At 34.9% G+C, this 24,321-nt stretch overlaps 1 protein-coding gene and 1 non-coding gene across 4 annotated transcripts; both read left to right on the forward strand.

The window, feature by feature from the left end:
• The first annotated feature begins 4,288 nt into the window (after nt 1–4,288).
• Nucleotides 4,289–22,403, forward strand: LOC131855773 (alcohol dehydrogenase-like 6). 3 transcript variants are annotated; one of them, XM_059209385.1, is made up of 5 exons: nt 4,289–4,370; nt 7,395–7,441; nt 7,571–7,893; nt 21,797–21,888; nt 22,075–22,403. In XM_059209385.1, exons 1-5 carry the CDS (start codon nt 4,359–4,361, stop codon nt 22,090–22,092), a joined length of 492 nt encoding a protein of 163 aa, XP_059065368.1. In that variant the 5' UTR covers nt 4,289–4,358; the 3' UTR covers nt 22,093–22,403. The 3 variants fall into 3 exon arrangements, with proteins under 3 accessions (XP_059065368.1, XP_059065366.1, XP_059065367.1); XM_059209383.1 differs by lacking the exon at nt 4,289–4,370 and adding an exon at nt 4,775–5,232; XM_059209384.1 differs by lacking the exon at nt 4,289–4,370 and adding an exon at nt 5,239–5,671.
• TRNAV-UAC (transfer RNA valine (anticodon UAC)) lies at nt 22,372–22,443 on the forward strand. The gene has a single exon. It is a non-coding gene; the product is annotated as a tRNA-Val (tRNA).
• Nucleotides 22,444–24,321: the final 1,878 nt, after the last annotated feature.

The raw sequence follows: 24,321 nt of genomic DNA on the forward strand, positions 1-24,321 counted from the left end.
ACCAATGCTTTAATGTCTTCATCGGTCTGCAACTTAGCCAATTGCGATCGCGTGTGTCTCAAAGGAAGGTAGTCTGAAGGATTCCTTGTTTCCAACCTCAATCTTTGATATGTTGATCGCGTGTGATATGACATATAGGAGTGAACTTGCTCTGATACCACTAATCCAAATTATGGATTCAGACGACAACACCTAAGTGAGAACCTGCGGTGTTGTGGATGAACAAGATAATACATAATTGAAGCAAGCCAAAAAGTATTGTATTCAATTCAAAAATCCAACATATAGTAGTCCAAGGGGTTCCAAGGGCCACCAACAACTCCTTGAGAATCAAAAAACAAACAGTCATATCAGGTTTATTTACATAATAAAATCTAAAACTATGTAAATTTTCAAAAAACTATATAAAATTTGTCCTAACTTTAACTAGGCATAACTTTCTGCACAGGAATTGAAATTACGAGCCGTTTAACTCATTGGAGAGGTCTCCAAGAGCTGTAGGCGAAATCCTTTCATATGTTCTTTCGCCACTTTCAAGGGATAAAAATGCCTTGAAGGCCTTAAAAAATGCCATTTACTAACATATAGAAAAACTAAGAAGTATGCCTTATATAAAGAATTACAAAATCCAGAATGTGAAAGGCCAAAAGTTTATCGGAGAGAAAACATGAGTGTGTTGGGTTTCATATCCAACAATGCTTTGATTGCACTTAAATTTATAACCTCATTTCTAACTATCTTGTGAGGAAATGTTTCCCTAATAACATAAGGTGGCACGTCTCAGTTGAAACAAATCATTTGAAATATCGCATCTAGTCCGCTTTAAGCTTTCTCCAGTCAAATTATTGTCCTCACCATAAAATAGGGCTACACCAAGGAAACTAGGTGGGATAACAAGGGAAAAATGGTTCCTTTCATTACTTAGGCCTGCCCAATCGAAGCTCAGAAAGGGAATCATCACCTTTAGTCAATGGGAAACGTCATCTCGGCTGCTAAAAAAAAATCAAGCCGAAGTTGAAAGCCAAGTGCAGTGTGCATCCGACCCACTTTTTTTTGACGAAAACGTGTGAGGCTCAAGTTTGGAATTCTCGAGAGGTGAATGAGACAGAGGTCCATCGTGTCTCAAACATAGTCATGGGTTATTTTGGGGTAGTGGACATTAATTTTTTTTATTTTGTTCTATTTTATTTTATGAAATTTCGTGGAAAATAATTTTGAAAAGGTCTGTTTGTGTCACTCATATGTTGATAAGAAGTCATCTATCAAGTCAATTTACTTTCCACCACTCGAGTTTGTGACGACATCAATTTCATCTATTATATAAGATAGAAGGAATCCACAATTTTTTAAATAAAAAATATCATTATAATAGAGTTAGGGTAATGTAATAAGTATTTTTAATTGTTGAAGGGTTTTTATATCAAATTCACAAAATCATTTAGCTAGATCTAAAATAGGAATACAAACCTTAAGTTGGAACCTCTTTGATTGATAGCCACAGAATGAGAGGCATACCTACTATCTACCTTGCTAAAATCGCTTAGGGCACGATCTCAACCTCATCCTTGTTGGAATGTTGTTTAGTAATTTCTCCCACTTGCATGGTTTTATGTTTTTGGTTTTTTAACTTTATTTGGATGACTATGCAACAAAAACTGTTTTAGTTTTTTGCTTTATTTCCAATAATACAAGTTTTCCAATATCTAGATGTATCTAAGACCTCTATATAATGAGGTAGTTGTAATTCATTATCTATCAGTTAGTCTGATCCTTGATCGATTGATCAAGAAGCTCTTGTAATCTCTTCAATCAATAGAATAGTTTATTTGCTTTCCAATTTTATATTTCTTTCATTTGGTATCAGAGCAGGTTCAATAAAGTTTTCTAGGTTCATGAATTTGAAAAAGCAAGAAAATGTGGGTTGAAGAACTAGTCAGAGCACTGAAGAAATTACTAAATCCAACTATAGTTGAAGACAAAATAAGCAATCCATAGGAAGCCACTAGAGGAGATCGACAAAGATCACAAACCATTTTCGTGATATTTTTCCATTAGCAAGCCAACCTGTGTTCAAAGGGTGAAGTGTTTTTGAAGCCAACAATGTCAAGCCTACTTTCAATGCAAAAGCCACCTCCTCAATGAGGTGCAATCAACCCTCGAAAGAGAAGATTGCAATCTAGCATAAATTATAAGTTTAAAACCACCTCCAAAAAGGTGAAGCCCTTTGTTTATAAGATTGTTGAAGGAAAAAAAGACAACTATCATAAATCATTAAAAACATTGATTTGTATGAAGAAGATTGTGGATCTTGTAAATACCAAAGAATTAGTCAAAGCCACCAACATGAAGTTGTGTGAGGAAGCCCAATCATAGTCTTTGAAGAGGCCATATTGTCAAAAAAAGGAGAGAAGCCTTCTAGGAGAGGAGAGAAGATCACAAGTTTTGTGAAAATTGGAGAAATTATTTTAATCCATCGATATGCAATTGTGTGAGAAAGTCAAATCCATGTCTTAGAAAAGGCTTGATGGAGTTAAAAGTCAAGAATTTGCAGTCTAAACAAAGATCGCCGCATGATGGATCATGGTAGGAGTTGAGCTTGTTGAAGCCCAAGGAAAATACAATTGTTCTTTGTGTTACATCAATTAGTGGTTGAAATTAAGGGGGATATTGTTGGAATATTGTTTAGTAATTTCTCCCACTTGCATAGTTTTATGTTTTTAGTTTTTTATCTTTATTTGGATGATTATGCAGCAAAAACTATTTTAGTTTTTTGCTTTATTTCCAACAATACAAGTTTTCCAATATCTAGATGTATCTAAGACCTCTATATAATGAGGCAATTGTAATTCATTATCTATTCGTTAGTTTGATCCTTGATCAGTTGATCAAGAAGCTCTTGTAATCTCTTCAATCAATAGAATAGCTTATTTGCATTCCAATTTTATATTTTTTTCAATCCCTTATGGTATTCGGGTCCTGCACACAACAAGACTTGAACCTTGGTGGACTCATTTAGAACCATTTATCTTCATAATAAACCAAGAGTCCTATTGGGAGTCCATCAAATTTTAGAGATTCACTATTTTTTCTTAAATATCTTGGAGTGTCTTTGCTTTTGTAGCTCTTTATGGACCTTGGACCCTAATTGAAACCTAAAATATAAGGTTCGATGTTCATGTTCCTTCCCATGTCTCACTCTCACCTTCTTTATAGCTTGTTTTGATTCCTCGGTATGCCTTGGGCCTCAATGAAATCCTAGAACTTCATGTTCCCATTCCATATTCCCTTATGTATTTTGTTTCTTGCTCATGCTTGCTTTAGTTCCTTGTTTAAACCCAAAAACCTTGTAGGGACATTAAACTAGGAACCTAAGGTTCCAAATTCTCGTTCCCTCTCGAAGCTCAATAGTTGGTAAGTTCTTGTTGTTTTCTTGTCAAACCCTAGGTGTCAACTAGGACTTGCAACCTTAGGTTCTAGTCCATGTGTCTTACATACATTCAACCCCAACCAAGTTCTTTAAGTCCTACTAGACCATGAACCTCAATTGGAACTTGGAACCTCTTGGCTTTAGTTCCAACTTCCTCTTCGTCCAAATCCCTACAATAGACATCAGACCTAGGAGTTCACCCAAGACTTGAAACCTAAGACCTAAAACCCAAGTTCATCAACCCTTTTAAGTTCATATTCTAGTTTGAGACTCAACTCTTGCCACCCTTTGATCCAAGTTCCAATTCTTTCCCCACTCTCACCATTTGTTGGTCTCTTGTTGGTTTCATGTTCCATTTCTTCTTTGGGTCAAATGCCTACTAGTTGCTACTTACATTCTATGTTCCAAGTCCCTTATGAAACTTGAACTCTAATGATGATGTTCAATTTCAAGTTCTTGTTTCCAATTTTCCTCTAGAACCTGAAAGTTCTTGTTTCCAAGTTTCTTCTAGAATCTAAAATTTGTGCGATGCCTCCTCCCTCACAATTTCCAAATTCCTCTTGCAGCTACACACTTCCTAAGGACCCAATAATAAAACATGATTTACATAAACAATTTTAAGTAGCATGATATGACTCAATATCACTACTAGAGAAGAAGGTAGTTTAAGACCTTTTTTTAAGACAAAATTTATATTTTGTCTTAAACATTTAAGATATTAGTTTATTTATTTTAAATTAAAAATTAAAAATATTTTTAATTGTCTTAATTTAAAAATTAAGACAAAAACATGCCTACTGAATTTTTGGAGGGAAATGAATTTTTGACATGTCTTTGTTAATTGCTCATCCGCTAATTACTTTTGAAGGCAATGTGATTATCACATTGAGGGCTCCTTCAGATCAGAGCATTCCTGTGTAATTTATAACTCATGCAGCAACAGGTATTTACAGTCTACCCTCTGTTGAATGGTTGTGCTGTTTGAAAATTAATTTTGGAATTTGTTTCTCTGCGATTCATTTTTCTGGTTTAAAAAGAGGGGTAAATACGTGTCCTCTGAATGCTTCCATAACTTACGTAGATACTTACCCTGTTTGTATTTTTTAACTGGTTCATTTCATTTAATTTTTTTTTCCCTTCGATTTTGGTTTGGTTACACACATTCATGCATTTAATTTTCCAATTCATCCTCTTCTCCGCTTGACTACCTGTCGACAAAGACAAATACACAGAATATTCTATGACAAAATGAGCTCTCAGCAGAGTTCTCAGCTAGCATTTTGCCCTCCTGCTGTGTCTGTGTGTGTGCTTGGAAGGAACGAATCGTTGCTTTGAATGGTGAGCCATACATTGATGCATCTTCTTGGATCGATGAGCAAGGGGTCAAGTCCTATAGGCCACTCATAGCCTCTGATCACAATCTCAAGCCGCTCTGGTTACCAAGTCTCAGTGCTTCAAGAGAACGGGATATCCTTTAGCCCAAAAAACAACGGGGAAGGGCAGGGTTTGGGAAAGGATGGACGAGGGTCCTTTCACCCCATCATCGGGTCTGGGTAGGGACTTGGCTTCATGGGTTCAAATCAAGTCCTATCTCTTTTTCGTCGAAGTCAAAAGGTGTTCAAATTGAGGGTGAGTGGGAGAGATGGGGGCCGCCAAGATCCAAATTTTATCGGGCGAAGTCACGCCTTTCTATAGCTACCCTTAGAATAGTAGATGCATGCACGTTGTATCAATAGAAACCTTGGCATTCTTGGCCTGTCGTGCCAATGATTGTTCTACTTTCAGAGTTGGGGCTTGCAAGGAAGGTTGGTACTATCGCTGCATTGGAGTTGATTCTTAGACATTTGCTGTGTTCTGTTTGCTCTGCTCTCCTCTCCTTTGTCTTGATTTGCACTTTCTAGCATTTACATTGTTGAAATGAGCCTGTTTGTTGTGAGGAGGCACAGCCATCAGGAGGAGCCGTATCATTATCATCGTAACTATTTAGTGAGGTTTTCTGACCTAAAAATGGTGAAGTAGGAAATGTCAAAACTGAGCTCTTTGGTCTCTGTTTCAAGCACGACCAACCCTAACCTAAAGAAATCCAGCCCTACAAAGAGGGATTTCAAGAATAAAACGACAAACCCTAAAAGATTTCCTCAGTTGAAATCATTGCCCAACGTTCCACCTTGAGTCCCATCTGTAAGTAGTACTGCTCGTCAATTCCCCAAGTCGTCGTTGGCTTCCATGTTTAAAAAGAATCAGGTTTGGATCCATTTCTTTGAAAAGATCTGTCAGATTAGCTTCAATTTTTTTTTTGTTATATTGTGATTGTGACTGCAGATAAACGGTAAATATATTGTTATTGTGATTGTGACTATTTGTATCCATTTCAGTGGTTGAAATAGTATTATTAATATTACCATGCAAAATGATTTCTGAATAACAATAACTAATCAGATTAACATATGACAACAAGATTAACACAAAATTTGCCCAAAACAAATCTAGTGACAAACAGAGAAGCCTATAATGACCATGCTTCTTTAATTGTAACCTATGCTTGCCCTAGCTACAGTTGATTTCTGCCAATAGTTTCCCTGATTTGTAGCTGTGTAACTCTTTTATAAGGTATATGGCACTCCACATGGTGTAGGTCTGCACTACAAACATGGGAACAAGGCGACACTAGCGAGTAGAAAGAGGTGTGAAAGAAATGTACCCACACATATACTTTAGGTAATGGTGGTGCAGAAAAGGTGGCAAAGTGGTACCATCATTTTGTAGGTAGGCCCTCTGAGCCAGCAGTTACCATCTCCCAACTTACAGACACTATTAAACTTAATATATTCATTTTCTGTCTATCATAACATAGAAAACAACCTGGTTTTTGGAGCAGTGCAGTGCTCATTGCGCCTATGTGTAAGGTAATGTTAGAACAGGCGAAATAAGATGCAAAGGGTGATTTGTATCAGAGGAAGTGTAAATGTATAAAGAGAAAACAATTGAACTTGGCTTACAAAGTGTTGTGCTTTATTACATATAGCAGATGATATGAAGCTTCATCCCCTGGTTATCAGCCTATTAAACAAGCTGAGTTATGTTATTCCTACGTGGAAGATTGTGCCTACACAAGACATTTTATCCATATCATTTAAGGACCCCGAGAAGAGGCAACGGGTGAACATCCATAATCAATAGATTGAATATCGGTAGACTTTTGGGTTTGGGTGTTTGTAGGGATTTGGGAATATGAACGGGTGTTCTGTATGATATGGAAAAATGGTTGATGAGGTAGGTCATATCTCTAATACTTTATTGATTCCTGCCATGCATGCAACTATAGCATAGGCTATGTTCTTAAACGATGATTAATTGACTGTATATCATCCAATAAAAATTTCATTTATCTTATAGATTTGTTTTCTATTAGTCATCTGGACAAACATTTACTATTTTCCAAAACCAATGTTAGCTTATTGAAATCACAGAATGCGTGCATAATTAAAATTTACACAGATTATGAGAAGAGTATATTTATCAACAATAAGATTTCTTTCAAAATGGAAAACCAAGTATAAGTGTGATAGAAATTAGAACTTTTAATCGTTGTGATCTTTGATCTTGTACATCCTGTGACGTAAACTCTACTCCTTTGCATTCTTCAATAAATGTTTAGAGTATCTTATGAAAGTACAAAGCTCGATATGAATGATAGATTAGTCCAAAAGAATGGTACCTCGAAGTCTGTGGGTTGTTGCATGAGCATATTATGCTATTTTGATGTGGCATGTTGTATAATTATTGATTTGAATATATACTTGGGCATTATAACCCATAGGACTTATTCCTAAAGTGAGTTGTCAAATTTGACATTGTTCATACTATAAATTATATACATGATGATCTTAGCAAGAAAGGTGATTTATATTCCTGATAATCTTCCTGCATGTTGTTATAGAAGCTAATTTTCCTCTTAATTTTTTAGGGACACGTTCCAATCTTCCCACGCATCTTTGGCCATGAGGCAACAAGGTTAGCTAATCTAACCCTACTCATATATTCTTGTTGATCATGGCCTTGTTTTCTTCTTATTGGCACTGTTACTTATTCAAATATTTCAATATATCTATTTTTGTGTTCTAACTGTGAATGAGATTGCAGGATTATTCAAAGTGTTGGAGAAGATGTAATTGATCTACGTGAGGATGATTGTGTGCTTACCTTTTTTACCGGGGAGTGCAAGGAGTGTATGCATTCTAAATCTGACAAAAGAAACATGTCTGAAACATTAAGAATGGTAAGAAAAGGTGTCATGCGTAGTGATCAGAAAACCCATTTTTCTGTAAATGGCAAGCCTATCTCTCACTTTTGTGTAGTTTCAAGCTTTAGTGAGTACGCTGTCGTGCACTCTGGGTACATTGTTAAACTGAGCTCATATGTTCCCTTTGGAAAAATATGTGTCCTCGGCTGTGGCATTGCAACAGGTACAAATTAATTAATCCTTTGCTTATAAGTTGATAACTATTTAATTGAAATCAATATGCAAAATATTTGTCTCTAGAATTAAGGTTAATGGAACAGTGAATGCAAAATCCCATCAAAGGAATTGGAAAGTATGTTGTAAAGAGGTGGCTTGCTTAGATGTGGACCTCAAACAAACAGACTAAATTCTCTTTTGAAGATAGATTAGTGTTCCTTTATAGATATCACCCCACAAATATTTTCCAGATTATGATAAATACTTATGAGATCATAAGATCTGCCCAGTAAAATCCTGTCATTGATTAAGTATTCCATCTTTTAACAACTTATGAGGGCTTCTGTAGAAAATAGGTATAAATTAGCTAATAGCTCAATGAGATTATGTACTGGTAGAACTATTTGCTTTTTATTAGCTTAGATTGCATGCAAAAGTTTGTATCACTACTAAATGAATTTTATTGTTCAACTATGAAAATGACTTTTGTCAAGCTAAAATTTTGTCTCTTAACTTTGCTCAGGGCACCCCAAGTCACAATCTTGCATTAATCTAGCATATCACCTATATATCATCAGAAAGTCTACTCATTTCTTTGTTTTATACTAGGAGGGTCTAAGAATATCTAATCACTTAAGATTTTTTGCAATTTTCCTTTTTCTAATTTTGCTATCATTCAGAGTAAAGTACTGAAGATAAATTTGTTTTGAAAGGATTTGCGTGTGAAGGAAACTATAGAATGGTTCAGGATTTGGATACGTGATTATGTTTTTGTAATTTGAATACCTGTTCCAAGTTTACTTTATAATGTTGTTTGAAAAATAAACCATCACACCCTTCTACCTATGGTCTCAGACTTGATTTAGTATCAATCATGCATGCTCGCACAATCTTGCACTGTATTCTGGATTACAAAATTAAACAGTTACCCTTATGTTTATGTGGAACTATGTCAATTTGAACAATTTTTTCAGCATTGTCCTAGACCTGTGTTGTCCCTGAGATGGCTTTACTGAAATCTAAAACACTCCAATAGAATTAGATGCCGTATGTATAAGTGTAAATATATGAAATTATGATTCACAAATTCAATTCTTGTTTCAAATTTTCCTGCTAATATTGTTTGGCATAGTCAAATCTAAAACACTCCAAGATAATTAGATGCCATATGTTTAAGTGTAATATATGTAATTATGATTCACAAATTCAATTCTTGTTTCAATTTTTCCTTCTAATATTGTTTAGCATAGTCAAATCTAAAATACTCCAAGAGAATTAGATCACATATGTTTAAATGTAAAAATCATATATCACATTGTCATATGATAGCGTCCACCAAAAATTTATAACTAAAACAAGAAGAAATTGTAAATTGCAACATATTAGCTTGTAAAATATACTGTCAGCTCTGATGTGAGATTATCAAGGGACTTTTAACATTAAATCGGTTAATGGGATTTGTAGGCAGGATATTCTTCATGATACTGTGGATTTTCAAAAGACTGTGTTCCCTATTGATGTTTCTTCAAGATACAGGATATTTTGAATTGAATTCTAAGTAATCTGTTTGTGATACAGTTTTTGTGTTTGGCTCTTTATTTAGAATTTTATTTTTTTCACATGAAAGAGAATGTAGCAACTTGACAATGTCTTCATCAGTCCAATTCAATTGATTCTTAACTTCTGAATAACTTAGCCTTTCTGATGCATTGAAGAGCAACAGTGCAGATGCCTGTGTATCATCACCACATAGAAATATGGTAAATTACATAACAATGAGGTTGAAAATATGAATTCAGGTAATAGAGGAAACTTAGACTGATAAACATGATTTATTCATTTTTCAGATTTATGGTAGAGCCATTGTATGACCCACCAATTATGGTTTTCCTTTAAACAAAGAAAGCATAAGTTGAAATCAGTGCATTCGTAGAGAGCTTTTAAAAGAATCAATGTAGGCTCATCACCAATTAACCACGACATTAACCTTGCTTTAACTTATCATATCCAGCTAATTCTGAACAAAATACTGAAATAAGGAATTAACAATATTGACTATAGTAGAAAATGACCTATAATGCCATTTTATATGAATTAAACAACACAATTGCCACTAATCGACCAAAAAAGGCAATTATCTGGTAAGTAGTAACAAGAAGCTCCATAGGCTTAGGGTCAAGCTTCCTGTTAATATTACAAGTACCCAGAGAATATATCCATGTAAGCTTTTTATGTTTTGTCTTTCTCTGATAGAACTGCTTGAACTCCTCTATGCATCTTACCTTTATCAAGTAGCAAAAGTCAATAAGCTAAGCTGCAGAAATAGGTACATCTAAGAGGTATGCTATATACAAAAAGGGCATACCATTTCAGCTGGCAGATTAAGATCAAATGGTTTGTAACTTGGCCAAAACCCAGTTGTCAAAAATGTCACAGTCTAGTTTATGTCAGGATGTGTATGAGAGTTTTCATTAAGACAATCACCAAAATGCCCTTGGTTCTCCTTTACTAATGTTAATCACCAAAAAGGCAATTACATGTTTACATTAATCACGAAACTATGGCAAATGTATTAATTGAATCTTAAAACCAGTTCGAATAATGGTTATACTACCAACTACTTTAGCTAAAAGTAAAATCATAATTGCCATCAACTTGCACATAGGTCATCGGAATGTTTTGTTTGCAGCTATATCTAAAACAGGCAAGCAGATTGAAAGGTAAGGTCTGTACCAATCAACTGAAACAAAATATTATATGAATGATTAATCTTAATTCTCCAAATAAGTTGCCTATCGCCATTGTCATAAGGGTTCTTACATGAGTGCATCAAGCCAGAGGCTGGTTTGTGTTAAAGTTGGATAGAAAGATAGTGAAAAGAGATTAGAGACAGGTTTTTCACTGCATCCTGACATTCTGTTAAACATATCTCATAAATACAAATTTGAATTCGAAGGATGCTCAAGATCAAAATCTTTTTGTAGACAAAATATTCTGCCCACCCCTATTTCCCGTAGTTTGTCAACATCTTCAAGGCTCTAGGCCACCATAGTTCAGAGGACATCAGCCATTATTTAAAAGCCAGTAATATTTATTCCGTATACATAGTAAATGTAGTGCTCAAACAAAAAATATTAAATAAATTTAAAATTATAGTAATGTCAAGAAAAGACTTAGTTCAGCCTTACCTGGAGCCATGAGCCCACAATCAGGTCAGGAAGAACAAAGTTGTAATTTATTCTCAGTTCATGTCTGTATGTGAACACTGAAAAATCAAATGGAAGACCAACTTAGGCATCAAATTATGAAATGACTCTCATCTAGCTTGTATGTGATAATAATATATTCAATTGATTTGCTAACGGTATCAATCAGGTCAGGAAGATCAAAGTTGAAATTTATTCTCAGTTCATGTCTGTATCAGTTTGTGAACACGAAAAATCAAATGGAAAACCAACTTAGACAGGCATCAAATTATGAAATGACTCTCATCTAGCTTGTATGTGATACTAATATATTCAATTGATTTGCTAATGGTATCAATGACACTTTACAGTGTTATTTACAAAAAGCATTTATTCAAAATGTGAACAATATGAACTATGAACATGATATAGACAATCAAAACTAATGAATAGGTAGTGCGAAATAATGGATATCATGATTTTCATTCTCTAAATATGAACAATATGGCTTCAAAGTTGTCATCACTTTCATCCAGTTTATTTGTTTTAGCATTTACACCAAATGAGGCCTGTTTTTAAGATTGTCCATCAAGTAACTTCCAAAAAAATAGCATAGTAAAATGCTGTAAATGACTCACTTACTTACAAATAATAGAAATTCCAACTTTCTAATCCAAATATGTTTTAGTATAGATGTCATGTTCTCAAATTTTTTGTTGTTTGCTTGCTTTTTTTTTGATCTCGCTGCTCATCTCTTGCCACTTTTATTTAATCTTTATTATATGTGTTGTCTAGCATCTGACTTTTTGATAATGCCATTAGAAATTCTGAAAATTCTATCTGATTATTTTGATCAGGTATTGGCATATGCTCAATAGTCAATAGATAGGACAAATTATGAGCAAGCAACTCTTGTAGAGCGAATGCAGGAATTTAAGAGGCAAATAGATCATGAAAGTTGATGTTTTTTTAGTGATGCAGATAATTCTCCAATAGGGCACTGTTAATTTAAACCCTAGGTATGATAACCAGATTTATCTTATTTAATTATGCCCTGGTTTGTATTAGATTTGCAATAGTTTAGTGAACCAACATGCATTAAATTGTGCCCTAGATTGTAATCAGATTTGCAGAACTTAGTAAGACAACATAAATCAGAAATATAATAGAAGACAAACAAGCATACCCTGGGAAAACCTCCAAGGAGGAAAAACCGAGCATGAAAGACCCACAGGTCAGATTATATATTCTCCTCTAAATAACAGTACAATACTTAGCTCAAATTTGATCTCCACATATCAGATCTGTCCTTGTATGTTTCAATGACTTGCCTCAAGATATGTTATGTCTCCTTGGACAATATTACACCAAACTGAATAATTCGCCCTCTTCCTTAGGTTCGCACAACAGAGCTAATTTGCATTCTGATTTTAATTGAACTTGATGATCTTGACTTGCAAAATGACCTTTACTTATATGCCTCTTTACTTTATTAAAGTCGGCCCTCCTTGTAAGTCGGCCTTCCTGATATTTGAGGCGCTAATGTTATTTTGGCACTAATATTTAATTGTGGTGTGTTTTAGCGTGGTGTTTAGGATAAGGTCACGTTAGGGTAGGACCTGATCCTAAAGGGGTTCGGATGTTGCCTTAAGGCAATCCGAACCCCTATACCCTAGTTACAATCAACACTCCCTCTTAACTAGGGAGGAGGAGAATACATGATCTGAACCTTTTACGTTCCATCTAGCACACAAGCATAGAATGGATCTAGCACACAAGCATAGAATTACATCTTCCACCTAGCACACAAGCATAGGATGGTTCTAGCACACAAGCATAGAAAGTGTAATACACCAGTGGGTCTTTACATTATTACAACTATCCATCTAGCACACAAGCATAGATTGGATGAAATTCATTCTTGCACACAAGCAAAGAATGATTCAAAGTGCTACCAATAGTCACTGAGATTGAAGCTCCCTCTCAATCAGGGTTCCGTTTTCCATGACACCGAGTCTATCTTTGAAGTACTCGAACTTCACTCTGGATAAGGGTTTGGTGAGGATGTCAGCAATCTGTTCATCTGTGCTAATGTACTTTAGGTGAATGGCGCCTCTCTGCACCATATCCTGAATGTAATGATAGTGTGTTTCCACATGTTTGGACCGATCATGAAATACAGGATTTACAGAAATCATTATATAGCTTTGATTATCACAATGAATGGTGGTAGGATCATTGACTTGACCAAATAATCCAACAAGAAGCTTACGGAGCCACACTGCTTCTCTGGATGCAACAGATGCGGCAACGTACTCAGCTTCTGCAGTGCTTAATGCTACCGAAGATTGCTTCCTGCATGCCCAAGAGATTACTGTGAAGCCCAAGTTGAAGCAGATGCCTGAAGTGCTTTTCTTGTCCTTGACACTTCCTGCCCAATCTGAATCCGAGTAGCCTTTCAGGAGGATTGGGGTATTAAGTGTATACTTCAGCCCATAACCAATCGTGCCACGTAGATATCTTAGAATGTGCTTGGTAGCAACTAGGTGAACATGTTTTGGTGAGCTCATGAACTGACTGAGAGCATTCACAGCATAATAGATGTCTGGCCTAGTATTGACTAGGTACATCAGGGAGCCAATCAATTGTCTGTACTCAGAAGGATCTGCAAAATCTGAGTTAGCTGCAGAAACACTTAACTTCTTTAAGTTAGATTCCATAGGAGTACGCATAGGTTTACAATCTATCATTCTAAATCTTTTCAAAATATCAATAGTGTATTTTCCCTGACTTAGAAAGATTTCATTAGCTCTTTGCCATATTTCTAACCCTAGGAAGTAGTGCATTAGCCCTAAATATTTCATTTCAAATTCCGAGGCTAATTCCTTTTTACATCTTATGATTAATTTATTTTCACCCGTGAGAAATAAATCATCTACATACAAAACTAAAATAAGCATCTCATTATTATAAATTTTCAAGTAAATGTTAGCATCAGCATCATTCTTGGAAAACCCTAAACTTAGTAAGTACTTATCAATTCTTTCATACCAAGTGCGAGGAGCCTGTTTGAGCCCATATAAGGCTTTCTTCAACCTGCAAACATGAGAATCTCTTTTATGGATTACATAACCTTCTGGTTGCTCAATATAGACTTCCTCCTCAATGACTCCATTGAGGAAGGCTGTCTTAACATCCATTTGATGTAGCTCCCAACCTTTGGCTGCAGCAATAGCTATTATAGACCTAATAGAGGTATATCTAGCAACAGGGGCAAAGGTTTCTTCATAATCTATTCCTTCCTTTTGAGAAAAGTCACGAGCTACAAACCTAGCTTTATATTTTTCAATACTACCATCAGCATTATGTTTAATTTTAAACAACCATTTAGAGGAAACGACAGACTTACCTTTGGGTCTGGGAACAATGTCCCAGACATCATTCTTGATGATAGATCCATACTCTTCATCCATGGCTAATTTCCAAGCATGATGGGACATAGCTTCATCGATATTGTGGTGTTCAGACTCAATTATATTGCACATCACAGAAATGTAGTTGGCGTGATTTTGGACACTCTTGCTGTTTCTGAAGGTTCCTTTGGGAGCAGCAAACCCTTCAGCATCTTGAATTGTATTTCTAACCTAGAGTGGTCTCTTCTTGCAGACCACAATATCTTGAGGTATATCGGTAGATTGCATGGGTTCTGATGAGTCATTCTGAACTTCCTGATCTGGGAGATCAGTAGACTCTTCCTGTGACTCAGGGTTAACATCAACAATTGAATCTTGTTTTTCCATCATCATATCATCATTGTTGATTAATGAACCTTTAGATCTTTTGAAAGCAATATCTTCTTCAAAAGTTACATCTCTACTTACCTCAACATACTTTTGACCTGAAATGTAGATCCTGAAAGCTTTGGAAGATTCGCTGTATCCTACTAGGATGCATTTCTTTCCAGATGGATCTAGCTTGGTTCGTTTTTCTTTAGGCACATGAACATACACAGGGTTTCCAAATATCCTTAGGTGACTGATGTCAGGTTTGATTCCTGAAAATGCTTCTTCAGGTGTTACATTCTTTAGGACTTGATGAGGACATTTATTTTGAATATAAACTGCGGTTTTGGATGCTTCTGCCCATAGAAAAGGTTGCAAGTCTTGATCATGAATCATGGCTCTTGCAGCTTCAACAATGGTCCTGTTCTTTCTTTCAGCAACTCCATTTTGCTGAGGGTTGTAGGGAACACAGAACTCCCTCTTAATTCCTGCTTTAACACAAAAGTCATAGAAGCTACCTGAGGTGTATTCACCTCCATTGTTAGACCTCAAACATTTAATTTGATTTCCTGTAGTATTTTCAACTAAGGCTTTGAATTCTTTAAATTTGTTTAGGACTTCTTCAGACTCTTTAGATTTAAGAAAATAGATCCATGTTTTCCTAGAGAAATCATCTATGAAGATAACATAATATAAGAACCCGCTAGGAGATGCTACTGACATGGGACCACATAAATCTGAATGAATAAGCTCTAACCTTTCTTTAGCCCTACTATCGCTTTTTTGAAAGGGATTCTTTACATTCTTACCCATTGCACAACCTTTACAAGCATCATCATGAGATAAACTGAGATTAGGCATACCTTTGACCATTTTACCGAGAGTGGGAAGAGCTTGAAAGTGAAGATGATCCAATCTTCTATGCCATAGCTTGCATGATTCAGGGGTCTCATGAATGAGAGCTTGAATTGGATTGGCTGCAAGCTTATATAAACTATCACATTTATTTCCAATAATACGAGCAGATTTGAAGTTAGATTTCTTAGACCAAGCGAGTACTTTCCCTTTAGAAAATGCTATTTGCAAACCCTTATCTTCTAAAGCCGAAATAGAAATAAGATTTTTTTTAATACCAGGTACAAATAGAATATCACAGAGTTGCAAGGAAATACCAGAATCTAGTTTTAGAGAGGTAGTACTAGAACCTTTTATCGAGTATCGAGCATCATCACCGATTACAACATGAAGATTGGTGTCTTTTTCAATCAGATCTGAGAGATGCTCACGAAATCCTAAGATGTGTTTGGAGGCACCACTGTCAAGTATCCACGAATTGCTATCTGTAGGAACATTGTTGGAAAGAGCAGAGATAAGAAGGTAGTCTTCACTTTGTTCGGCAACCTCATTTAAGTTAGCTTCCCTTTCCTTTGGGTCATTTTGACAGTCTCTGGCATAGTGACCATACTTATCACATCTGAAGCAACGGATGTGAGAGGAATCTCTTGACTTTTTCCTTGGATCATAGGAGGAGGATCTAAAATCTTTGCTTCTCTTTTCTTTCTTCCAATGACCACCTTTCCTAGATTTAGATAAGAGAACATGATTATCTTTGAGAGAGTTTTTGAGTTTTCCTCTTACCTCAATTTGAGATTCCTCTTCGATGCAATAAGATTGAAGATGCTCAAAGTTGGGACGATCAGCTCTTCCACCAATGCTACGAATGAATGGTTCCCATTCATCTGGTAGACCATTTAATGCAATCATAACAAGGTCTTTATCTGAGATTTGGCAATCAAGAGTGCTTAGCTTGTCCTTTAGTTCATTGATCTTCATGAAGTAGGCTATGATTGAGTCTTCTTCTTTCATTTTCATGTGTAGAAGTTGCTGTCTTAGGGCAAGAGCCCTGTTGAGATTGTTGACATCATAGATCCCTTCCAAGTGTTTGATCATTTCTCTGGCAGATGTAAACTTTGATATGACAGTGACAAGATGATTCTTGACGGACTCAATTATGATCCTTCTAGCCTTGAGGGAATCTTTCTTGAACAGTTCCAGCTCTTCAGCATCTTCTGGAGGAGACAGCCTTTCTTCTTCTACAAATTTCAGTAGGTCATTTTCTTCAAGGATCAACAGAATACGAACTTTCCAAGCAGCAAAGTCAATGGCTCCCTCAAGTCTATCTTCAGCCTTTAAACCTGACATCTTTAATCTGAACACAAACAACAGCTATATGCAACAATTGATCTGCTAAAATCAGAAGTTAGTAACACCTAGAGCTCTGATACCATGTTAATTTAAACCCTAGGTATGATAACCAGATATATCTTATTTAATTATGCCCTGGTTTGTATTAGATTTGCAGTAGTTTAGTGAACCAACATGCATTAAATTGTGCCCTAGATTGTAATCAGATTTGCAGAACTTAGTAAGACAACATAAATCAGAAATATAATAGAAGATAAACAAGCATACCTTGGGATAACCTCCAAGGAGGAAAAACCCAGCATGAAAGACCCACAAGTCAGATTATATATTCTCCTCTAAATAACAGTACAATACTTAGCTCGAATCTGATCTCCACATATTAGATCTGTCCTTGTATGTTTCAATGACTTGCCTCAAGATATGTTATGTCCCCTTGGACAATATTACACCAAACTGAATAATTCGCCCTCTTCCTTAGGTTCGCACAGCAGAGCTAATTTGCATTCTGATTTTAATTGAACTTGATGATCTTGACTTGCAAAATGACCTTTACTTATATGCCTCTTTACTTTATTAAAGTCGGCCCTCCTTGTAAGTCGGCCTCCTTGATATTTGAGGCGCTAATATTTAATTGTGGTGTGTTTTAGCGTGGTGTTTAGGATAGGGTCACGTTAGGGTAGGACCCGGTCCTAAAGGGGTTCGGATGTTGCCTTAAGGCAATCCGAACCCCTATACCCTAGTTACAATCAACAGGCACAATATACAAGCTGTTGGAAGAAGCTCACACAAGATGATTGAAGCTGCAATGCAATCAACTGCAAAGGGTAAGGTAATTTGTTATCATGTTTTTATTTTCATCTTATTTCTTGCCCTCCGTTTGATTTAATTATTTTCAGGAGCTTCTAGCATTTTTCTATTGTAGGTCATAATAAAATATCTTGAATCTGTGACCTAGAATAGACTAAGAGCACTATTACAACATAACTGAGTGTTGTCAGCTAGGATATTTTTTAAATTAATTTTGAAACTGACTTTAATTAGTTTTTGCCATGTATTTCAGATCCAAACAATTAGGCAAGCTTACCTTTCCAAGTATTCTTCAAATTTAAGGGGTGACTGGAAGAGAAGATTATTTGTTCTTGATAGCCGTGGAATGTTGTATTATTACTGCAAACAAGACTAGAGCAAGCAAATGGTAAGACAATTAAGACCACTACATTTTTGGTCTCACTAATTTGTTCTAGCTCACTGTCATGGGTATTTGACCCCTGTTGTCTTTGACTAGCTGGGACTGCTCCTTGATCTTTCTTTTGTTGCAGATCTTGTGTTGGCTATGTTTATCCTTGGTGTCTGATATTACCTTCATATCATGAGGCGGTGATAACACCTTAGCCCTATACTCTACCGACCATGGCCAACTATCTATGCTTGGGATCAAACCCTTGCATGTGCTATCCCCATTGACTGTTTTGATCCTTGATCATTAATAGCTATGGCATCCTTGCTATGCTTTGTAACAATCATCATCATCTCTTTCTTTGCATTGGAGTTTGAAATCACATCATATATTGAGTTGGTTTATATACGTGCCAAGACTGTCTTTTCTCCATTCTCTTTTGTCCATTCGGTCTGTGATTTGACAATGATATCATAGTATTTGTTATTGAGAGTGCATTTTGACGAGACTGTGGCTCTTTAGACTATTATACCTGTCTTTCTTAAGTCTGAGACTCCTCCTTTTTACTGTGTTTGGGCTGCTAATTACTGGGTTTAGAAAGAAACCTCATTGTATCTTTTAGGACGGTGACTGTCCTTTGTGATCTTATGAATGTGGCTTTCAAACTTTCCTCATCTTATACTCACTATTCACTGTCATTGTTATGGATGACTTATCAAATTTGGGTTTTGTGCTGCTACAGGAGTATGGTCTGATCCTTTTGATTGATCTCTCTGCCCTTGATGCCATAATGCTTTTTGATAACTGGTACATGCAAGGAGAGGCTAGTCTGTTCCAATCCTTTTAAGTCTTAGACACATGGTGCTAATGATTACTTCGGTTATCTTGACAGGCCTAATGCTTTGATAATGACTGTGTATGCCTTCCAAAACTTTGTCATTTAGATTGTATTTCTTGTGCTATGGTCTGCAACATGACTATAAGCTATGGTCTCATGGCACTGATATTGATGATGGTCTTCACTTGTATAGCTCTATGCCCTAGTGTACAATACCTTTACCTCTGTGACTGTATTTACTATTTAGGCTTTAAGACTTGTTAAAAACTTCCTTGGAAGGTTCGTACTCCTTTATCAACATTGTTGCACTGACAATGAAATCTCATTGAAACAAAAATCAGGTCTGTCTCATGACCATCACATTCAATCATGAGCCTGATCTGTCTTTGACCTTTACCTTCTCTCAAGAGCCTAATCTATCTTTGAACATATCACTTCTCTGTGCTTTCTACAGGTCTTAAGACATTAATGCTTTCAGGCACTAAGCTTTTCTTGTGCTGTGGACATGACCTCTTTTGACAAATCACTGTATTAGTCTTATTCATCTCCTCTTTACTGATTTTGACAGTGGATGAAATCTTTTTGACTGCAACTTTGTGTCTTTCATGCTAGTATCCACTGTGTTCTTTCAAATAGCTATGAATGCTTTCTAAAGATTCCAGGACAAGGAACTTTACAAAACATAACGCAAATAAAGACTTATTTTTCCTCTCTAATAAAAGTTCAGAGGCTTTATCATCACCATTGAATCCTCTCTTATCACTCTTTTGCATTGAGAACTTAACTCTACTCATTTTTCCTTTTTCATAAAAGAAGAAAGCTCGAAACTGAAAGAGAACTTCATGAAGAATAAAGGAACCCTAAGAAACATGGAACTCTACTTCTCTCCTCTTTGGCTTTCCACGTGGAATGGGCATGTAATATGGAAAGTTAAATTTAGGCATATAACTAATTCCCCCAATGCATTTGATTTAATACTCTTTCTTCTTTGAATATATGCAACGTGGGAAGGTAATTTTATTCCTTTTGAACACATGCAAATAAATTGCCTTGCTCTTCTATTTACCATGAAATCATGAAATCATGAAATATTATAAAAAAATTGATTTTTTAATCACTCATTATCCCACAAAATTTTTCTCAAAGAGGCCTAAGGCTTAATCTAGGCCTATTTTTGTCCTGAAAACCAAAAATAGGTAACAGTTATATATATTAATTTGTGCTCAAAATGTGAAAATAACTGAAATTAGATGCTTCTCTAGCATACATCTTGACATTCAAAAGTATTGTTCTTCATGGTTTCTCAAATCTGTCTGTCACAGGGCCTGTGATGAATAAATATACCATTGCTTTGTGAGAAATTGGGACATTTAAAGAACTTTTTCGCTCCCAGGTACTTAATGTAGCTTTTAGTGTACAAGAATTAGTACCAGTGTACTTGTATTGAACATGTGGAAATAAGAAGAAAGGCTGAAATCTTTTTTATTTTTACTTGGACAAATAATATTCTTCCTATTGTAAACATTCTGTTTACGTTTAACAAAATCACTCAACACATTTTCTAGATGTGCGACTGACTTACATATGTCTTTTTTTAGGTAGAGGAAATTTTGAATGAATGGCTGATACACTTTGTGAATATTGATTTACACAATGTGAAGGTACTGTTGATTTAACTGAATAATTTCTATATAGATCAATGTCCATTGTAACTTAACATATGGCTTGAGAAATCTTGCTAAAGCTTTTTCCAATTTATATAATAAAATATATTCGTGGACAGAATCCATGATATGTTCTATAGCTATTTAGAGATGATACATACTGATAGTGAACATATGGTGTGGTTGAACAATTATGTGAGGCTAGAAATTAGTTAATAGAGGACTTGAATTTAGTGAACCGAAAGTTTTGTAGTCTGTTTTAAAAAACTTTAAAGATTGCAAGGAAGAGTTATAGAAAATTAATCACATGAAAATGATTGACCTAAAGCAGCATTTCTTAACCAAGAAATTTTGCTTTTACAGTTATATTTTAATTTGGGTTATGTACATATCAGTTACTATTCCTAAAGCCTTAGCTATGAACTATTTGTTTTTGTATGATTACTAGTGACCTAAGAATGCAGATTGAATACAGAAATAGACAACAAATTAAATCTTTCACTTATCTTTTTGTATTCCCTCTTTCCCATGTACACAAATAAAAATCATTATATACACCTTGCCAGCTAAAATACAACATTGATGACATTTAATATTATATTAAACTCGACTTATAATTCTCTAAATCAATATAAAATATTCAAGCACTTTCCCTTGATCATTTTATTTTTCATCATACACAGTATGCCTTTAAATCTCTTAACCTTTTTTTGTTCAAGGCATTAATGGAAATATCTGTAATCTGTGATTTGATCTATAACAAATGAACTATAAAATTATAATCTTGATAAGCTTTCTATTGTTTTGAAAATGCGATTTAGTAATCTCCCCACTTGTATGAAATATTGGTTATTTGTTAACTTGAATTGTGCCTTGATTATCACAATAAAATATTGTTTCTAAATCCTAATTCTTAAGCTCTTCTATTTCAGCTTTAATCCTAATTTTTCAGGCTCTCCTCACAGAGTCTCAACCATATTGCTTAAACATGCTGCTCCAAAAGTTGAATACTTCTCTAGTCAATGACAATTACATTACTGTTTTTTTTTTATGTTCCAGATGTATTGGAAAGCGTCAACGAGTATATTGATGATGCTGAAATGATGGATGAAATGACTACTAGGAGCTGTTGTGAATTGAAACACCGGCCTGTATGATTTTGATTTGTTTCGAATTGTTTTTCAGGCTTTCTTTATTGAATAATATGCTATAACTTACTTCCAAGGCTGGAAGGAGTTGGTTTTAGAATCCATTCTAAGCATTGGATGAAATTTAGTTAGCAAGAGGGCAGTTTGAATTTGTGGACTGATGACTTACACCTTTTTTGCATTGAACAGGGTCACACTGAAGATTAGAATCAGACCATGTAGGTGCCAATTCAAAAACATAAATGTATTATTCAAAATTTCGGTACATTCTCTTTGTGTTGCTAGAGCTATATAGATATTGTAAGGTTTTGTTTAAGAAACACATAGTTGTTTTATTTTCAAGGAAACGAAAAGTTGATCAATACAAAAACACAAAATGGCTGGCAATGGTCAACATGTTCTCAACCATTATTTAGACTTAAAACTCATTGCTAAACTAAAGGGTGTTTTGGGACCCAAGATTCTGAATGATAAAATTATTCTTAAAGGGTGCTAGCTCAATGGAAGAGTACCTGCTTTACAAGCAGGAGGATGGTGGTTCAATTCCATCGTGCCCTAACATAATCAATTATATTATAGTTTATATTTAACAATATTAATTTGTCTGAATAGTGAGCTATTTTTTTAAGTTTATTGTTTTATATCATCTAGAGAGAGAGAAAAGTGGTATTCTCTCTAATGAGAATATTTTTATCGTCTTAAGAAAGACAATAAGTGGGATTAAAGACATATCTGTCTCTATAAAGACTATGTTTTTTATTTTAGTTATAGTCTCTATAAAGACAAAAATATATGTCTATCAAGAGACAATAATAATGGTGTTTTTTATTGTCTTTATAAAGACAATTTTTTAAGACAATAATTTAAGACTCTTAAAGATAATATTTAAGACTACGCAAGTTTTATTTTGTCTCAAATTAAGACAATTCACTCAAAAATTGTCCCAAATAGTCTTAAAACCCCCTCTATGTAGTAGTGTATCCGTTATTACAAAATAACTTTCCCCAACTACCAGCAATCAATGTTTAAGCTTTCTTTCATCCACGATTCTCTCTCAGCTGCAGATCTTGCAACTTTTATAATATCACAAGGTCTAGAGTTTTGCTCTACTATGTATTTTGGTGGTGTAGATTTCATCTTTTATTATTTAGATAGTTCAAGTTTTGAATAGTTGAATGTCTAGGGCGTCTAAGGTGATTCCAAAAATCTTAAAGTCAAAATTATAAACTCTGGACCTCCGCTTTGGAGCGCCATCATGGGTGTTCACATCGCATTCTATATTGCGTAAAGCTTTCGCCAACCAAATTATCTTACTGAGCACAAACTGTGCTACACGACGGAAATTGTGGGGAATGGCAGGCCGAAATGGCCAAAACATACTAAAAGTGACATGCACTGATGTGTTGACACCACCGAAATTATGTGGAAGAGTAGGAAACACGTCCTAATTAAGGTGCCCACTTCCTTGTTCCTCCAAAAATGATATGTAAGGGATGCCAGCCTTGACACGGCAACATATAACGCGTACGTCGGAATTCTAAGATATTTGTCTTCAACATACATATTGACAAACTCGGAAGAATATTAGGTATGACCCATTGTGTTTGTTCACGTCTCTTTTTCCACTCAAAGTATTCTGCTGAGCGAAAACCACGCTAATTGGGTGTAATAACAAGTGAAAGAGCGTGAAAAACCTTCGAAGGAGGACAAAGAGCAGGAAAAGTAAACAAAATGTGATGTCTTTGAGCCTAAAAATAATAAAATGTCTGATGCTTTGCTTCCTCACTGTAACCTTTGCAGTGTATCAGCTCGTCATTGAAATTGCGCTAATAAAATTCTGATCAGTTAAAAAAATCAGAAATATTATCTATATTATATAGAAGTGCTATGGGTGAAGTTAAAAAGATAGAAGTTTCACTAAAATATAAAATAATAAATTTTCATTTATCTTTCTCAAAAAATATTTAGAAAATAGTATTGATGCTACTTGAAAAGAAGCATCTATAGTAGTTGAAAGCAACTCTATTTTGAAACAATGTTGGGAGACAAATATAAGGTACAAAAATAAAATCATCTCTCTTATGATGTCATGTAAATAAAGTATTTAATTACTTTACTTTTTATTCTTAGTTTAAAAATATAATAGTATAAGGTCTCTTAACATTTCTTTTATTCATAAATGTCTAGAATAGAAAGTATGGTATAATGTTTGCACTGATTTTCAATTTTATTATTGATAGCAATGTAGATACATTTTCTTATGTGTTTTGTTTATTAATCATATGAAAGAATACTATTAAATATCAAGATGTAACAATAAATCATGTAAAATGTCTATCAAGTTGATTTAGAATAATTTGTAGGAAAGTATATGAATTTATAAATTTGATTTAAATGGTTATTCCTAATTGACTTTAGATTGATCTTGTGTGATAC

Source organism: Cryptomeria japonica, chromosome 7, assembly GCF_030272615.1.
Source record: "Cryptomeria japonica chromosome 7, Sugi_1.0, whole genome shotgun sequence".
Classification (NCBI taxonomy): domain Eukaryota; kingdom Viridiplantae; phylum Streptophyta; class Pinopsida; order Cupressales; family Cupressaceae; genus Cryptomeria; species Cryptomeria japonica.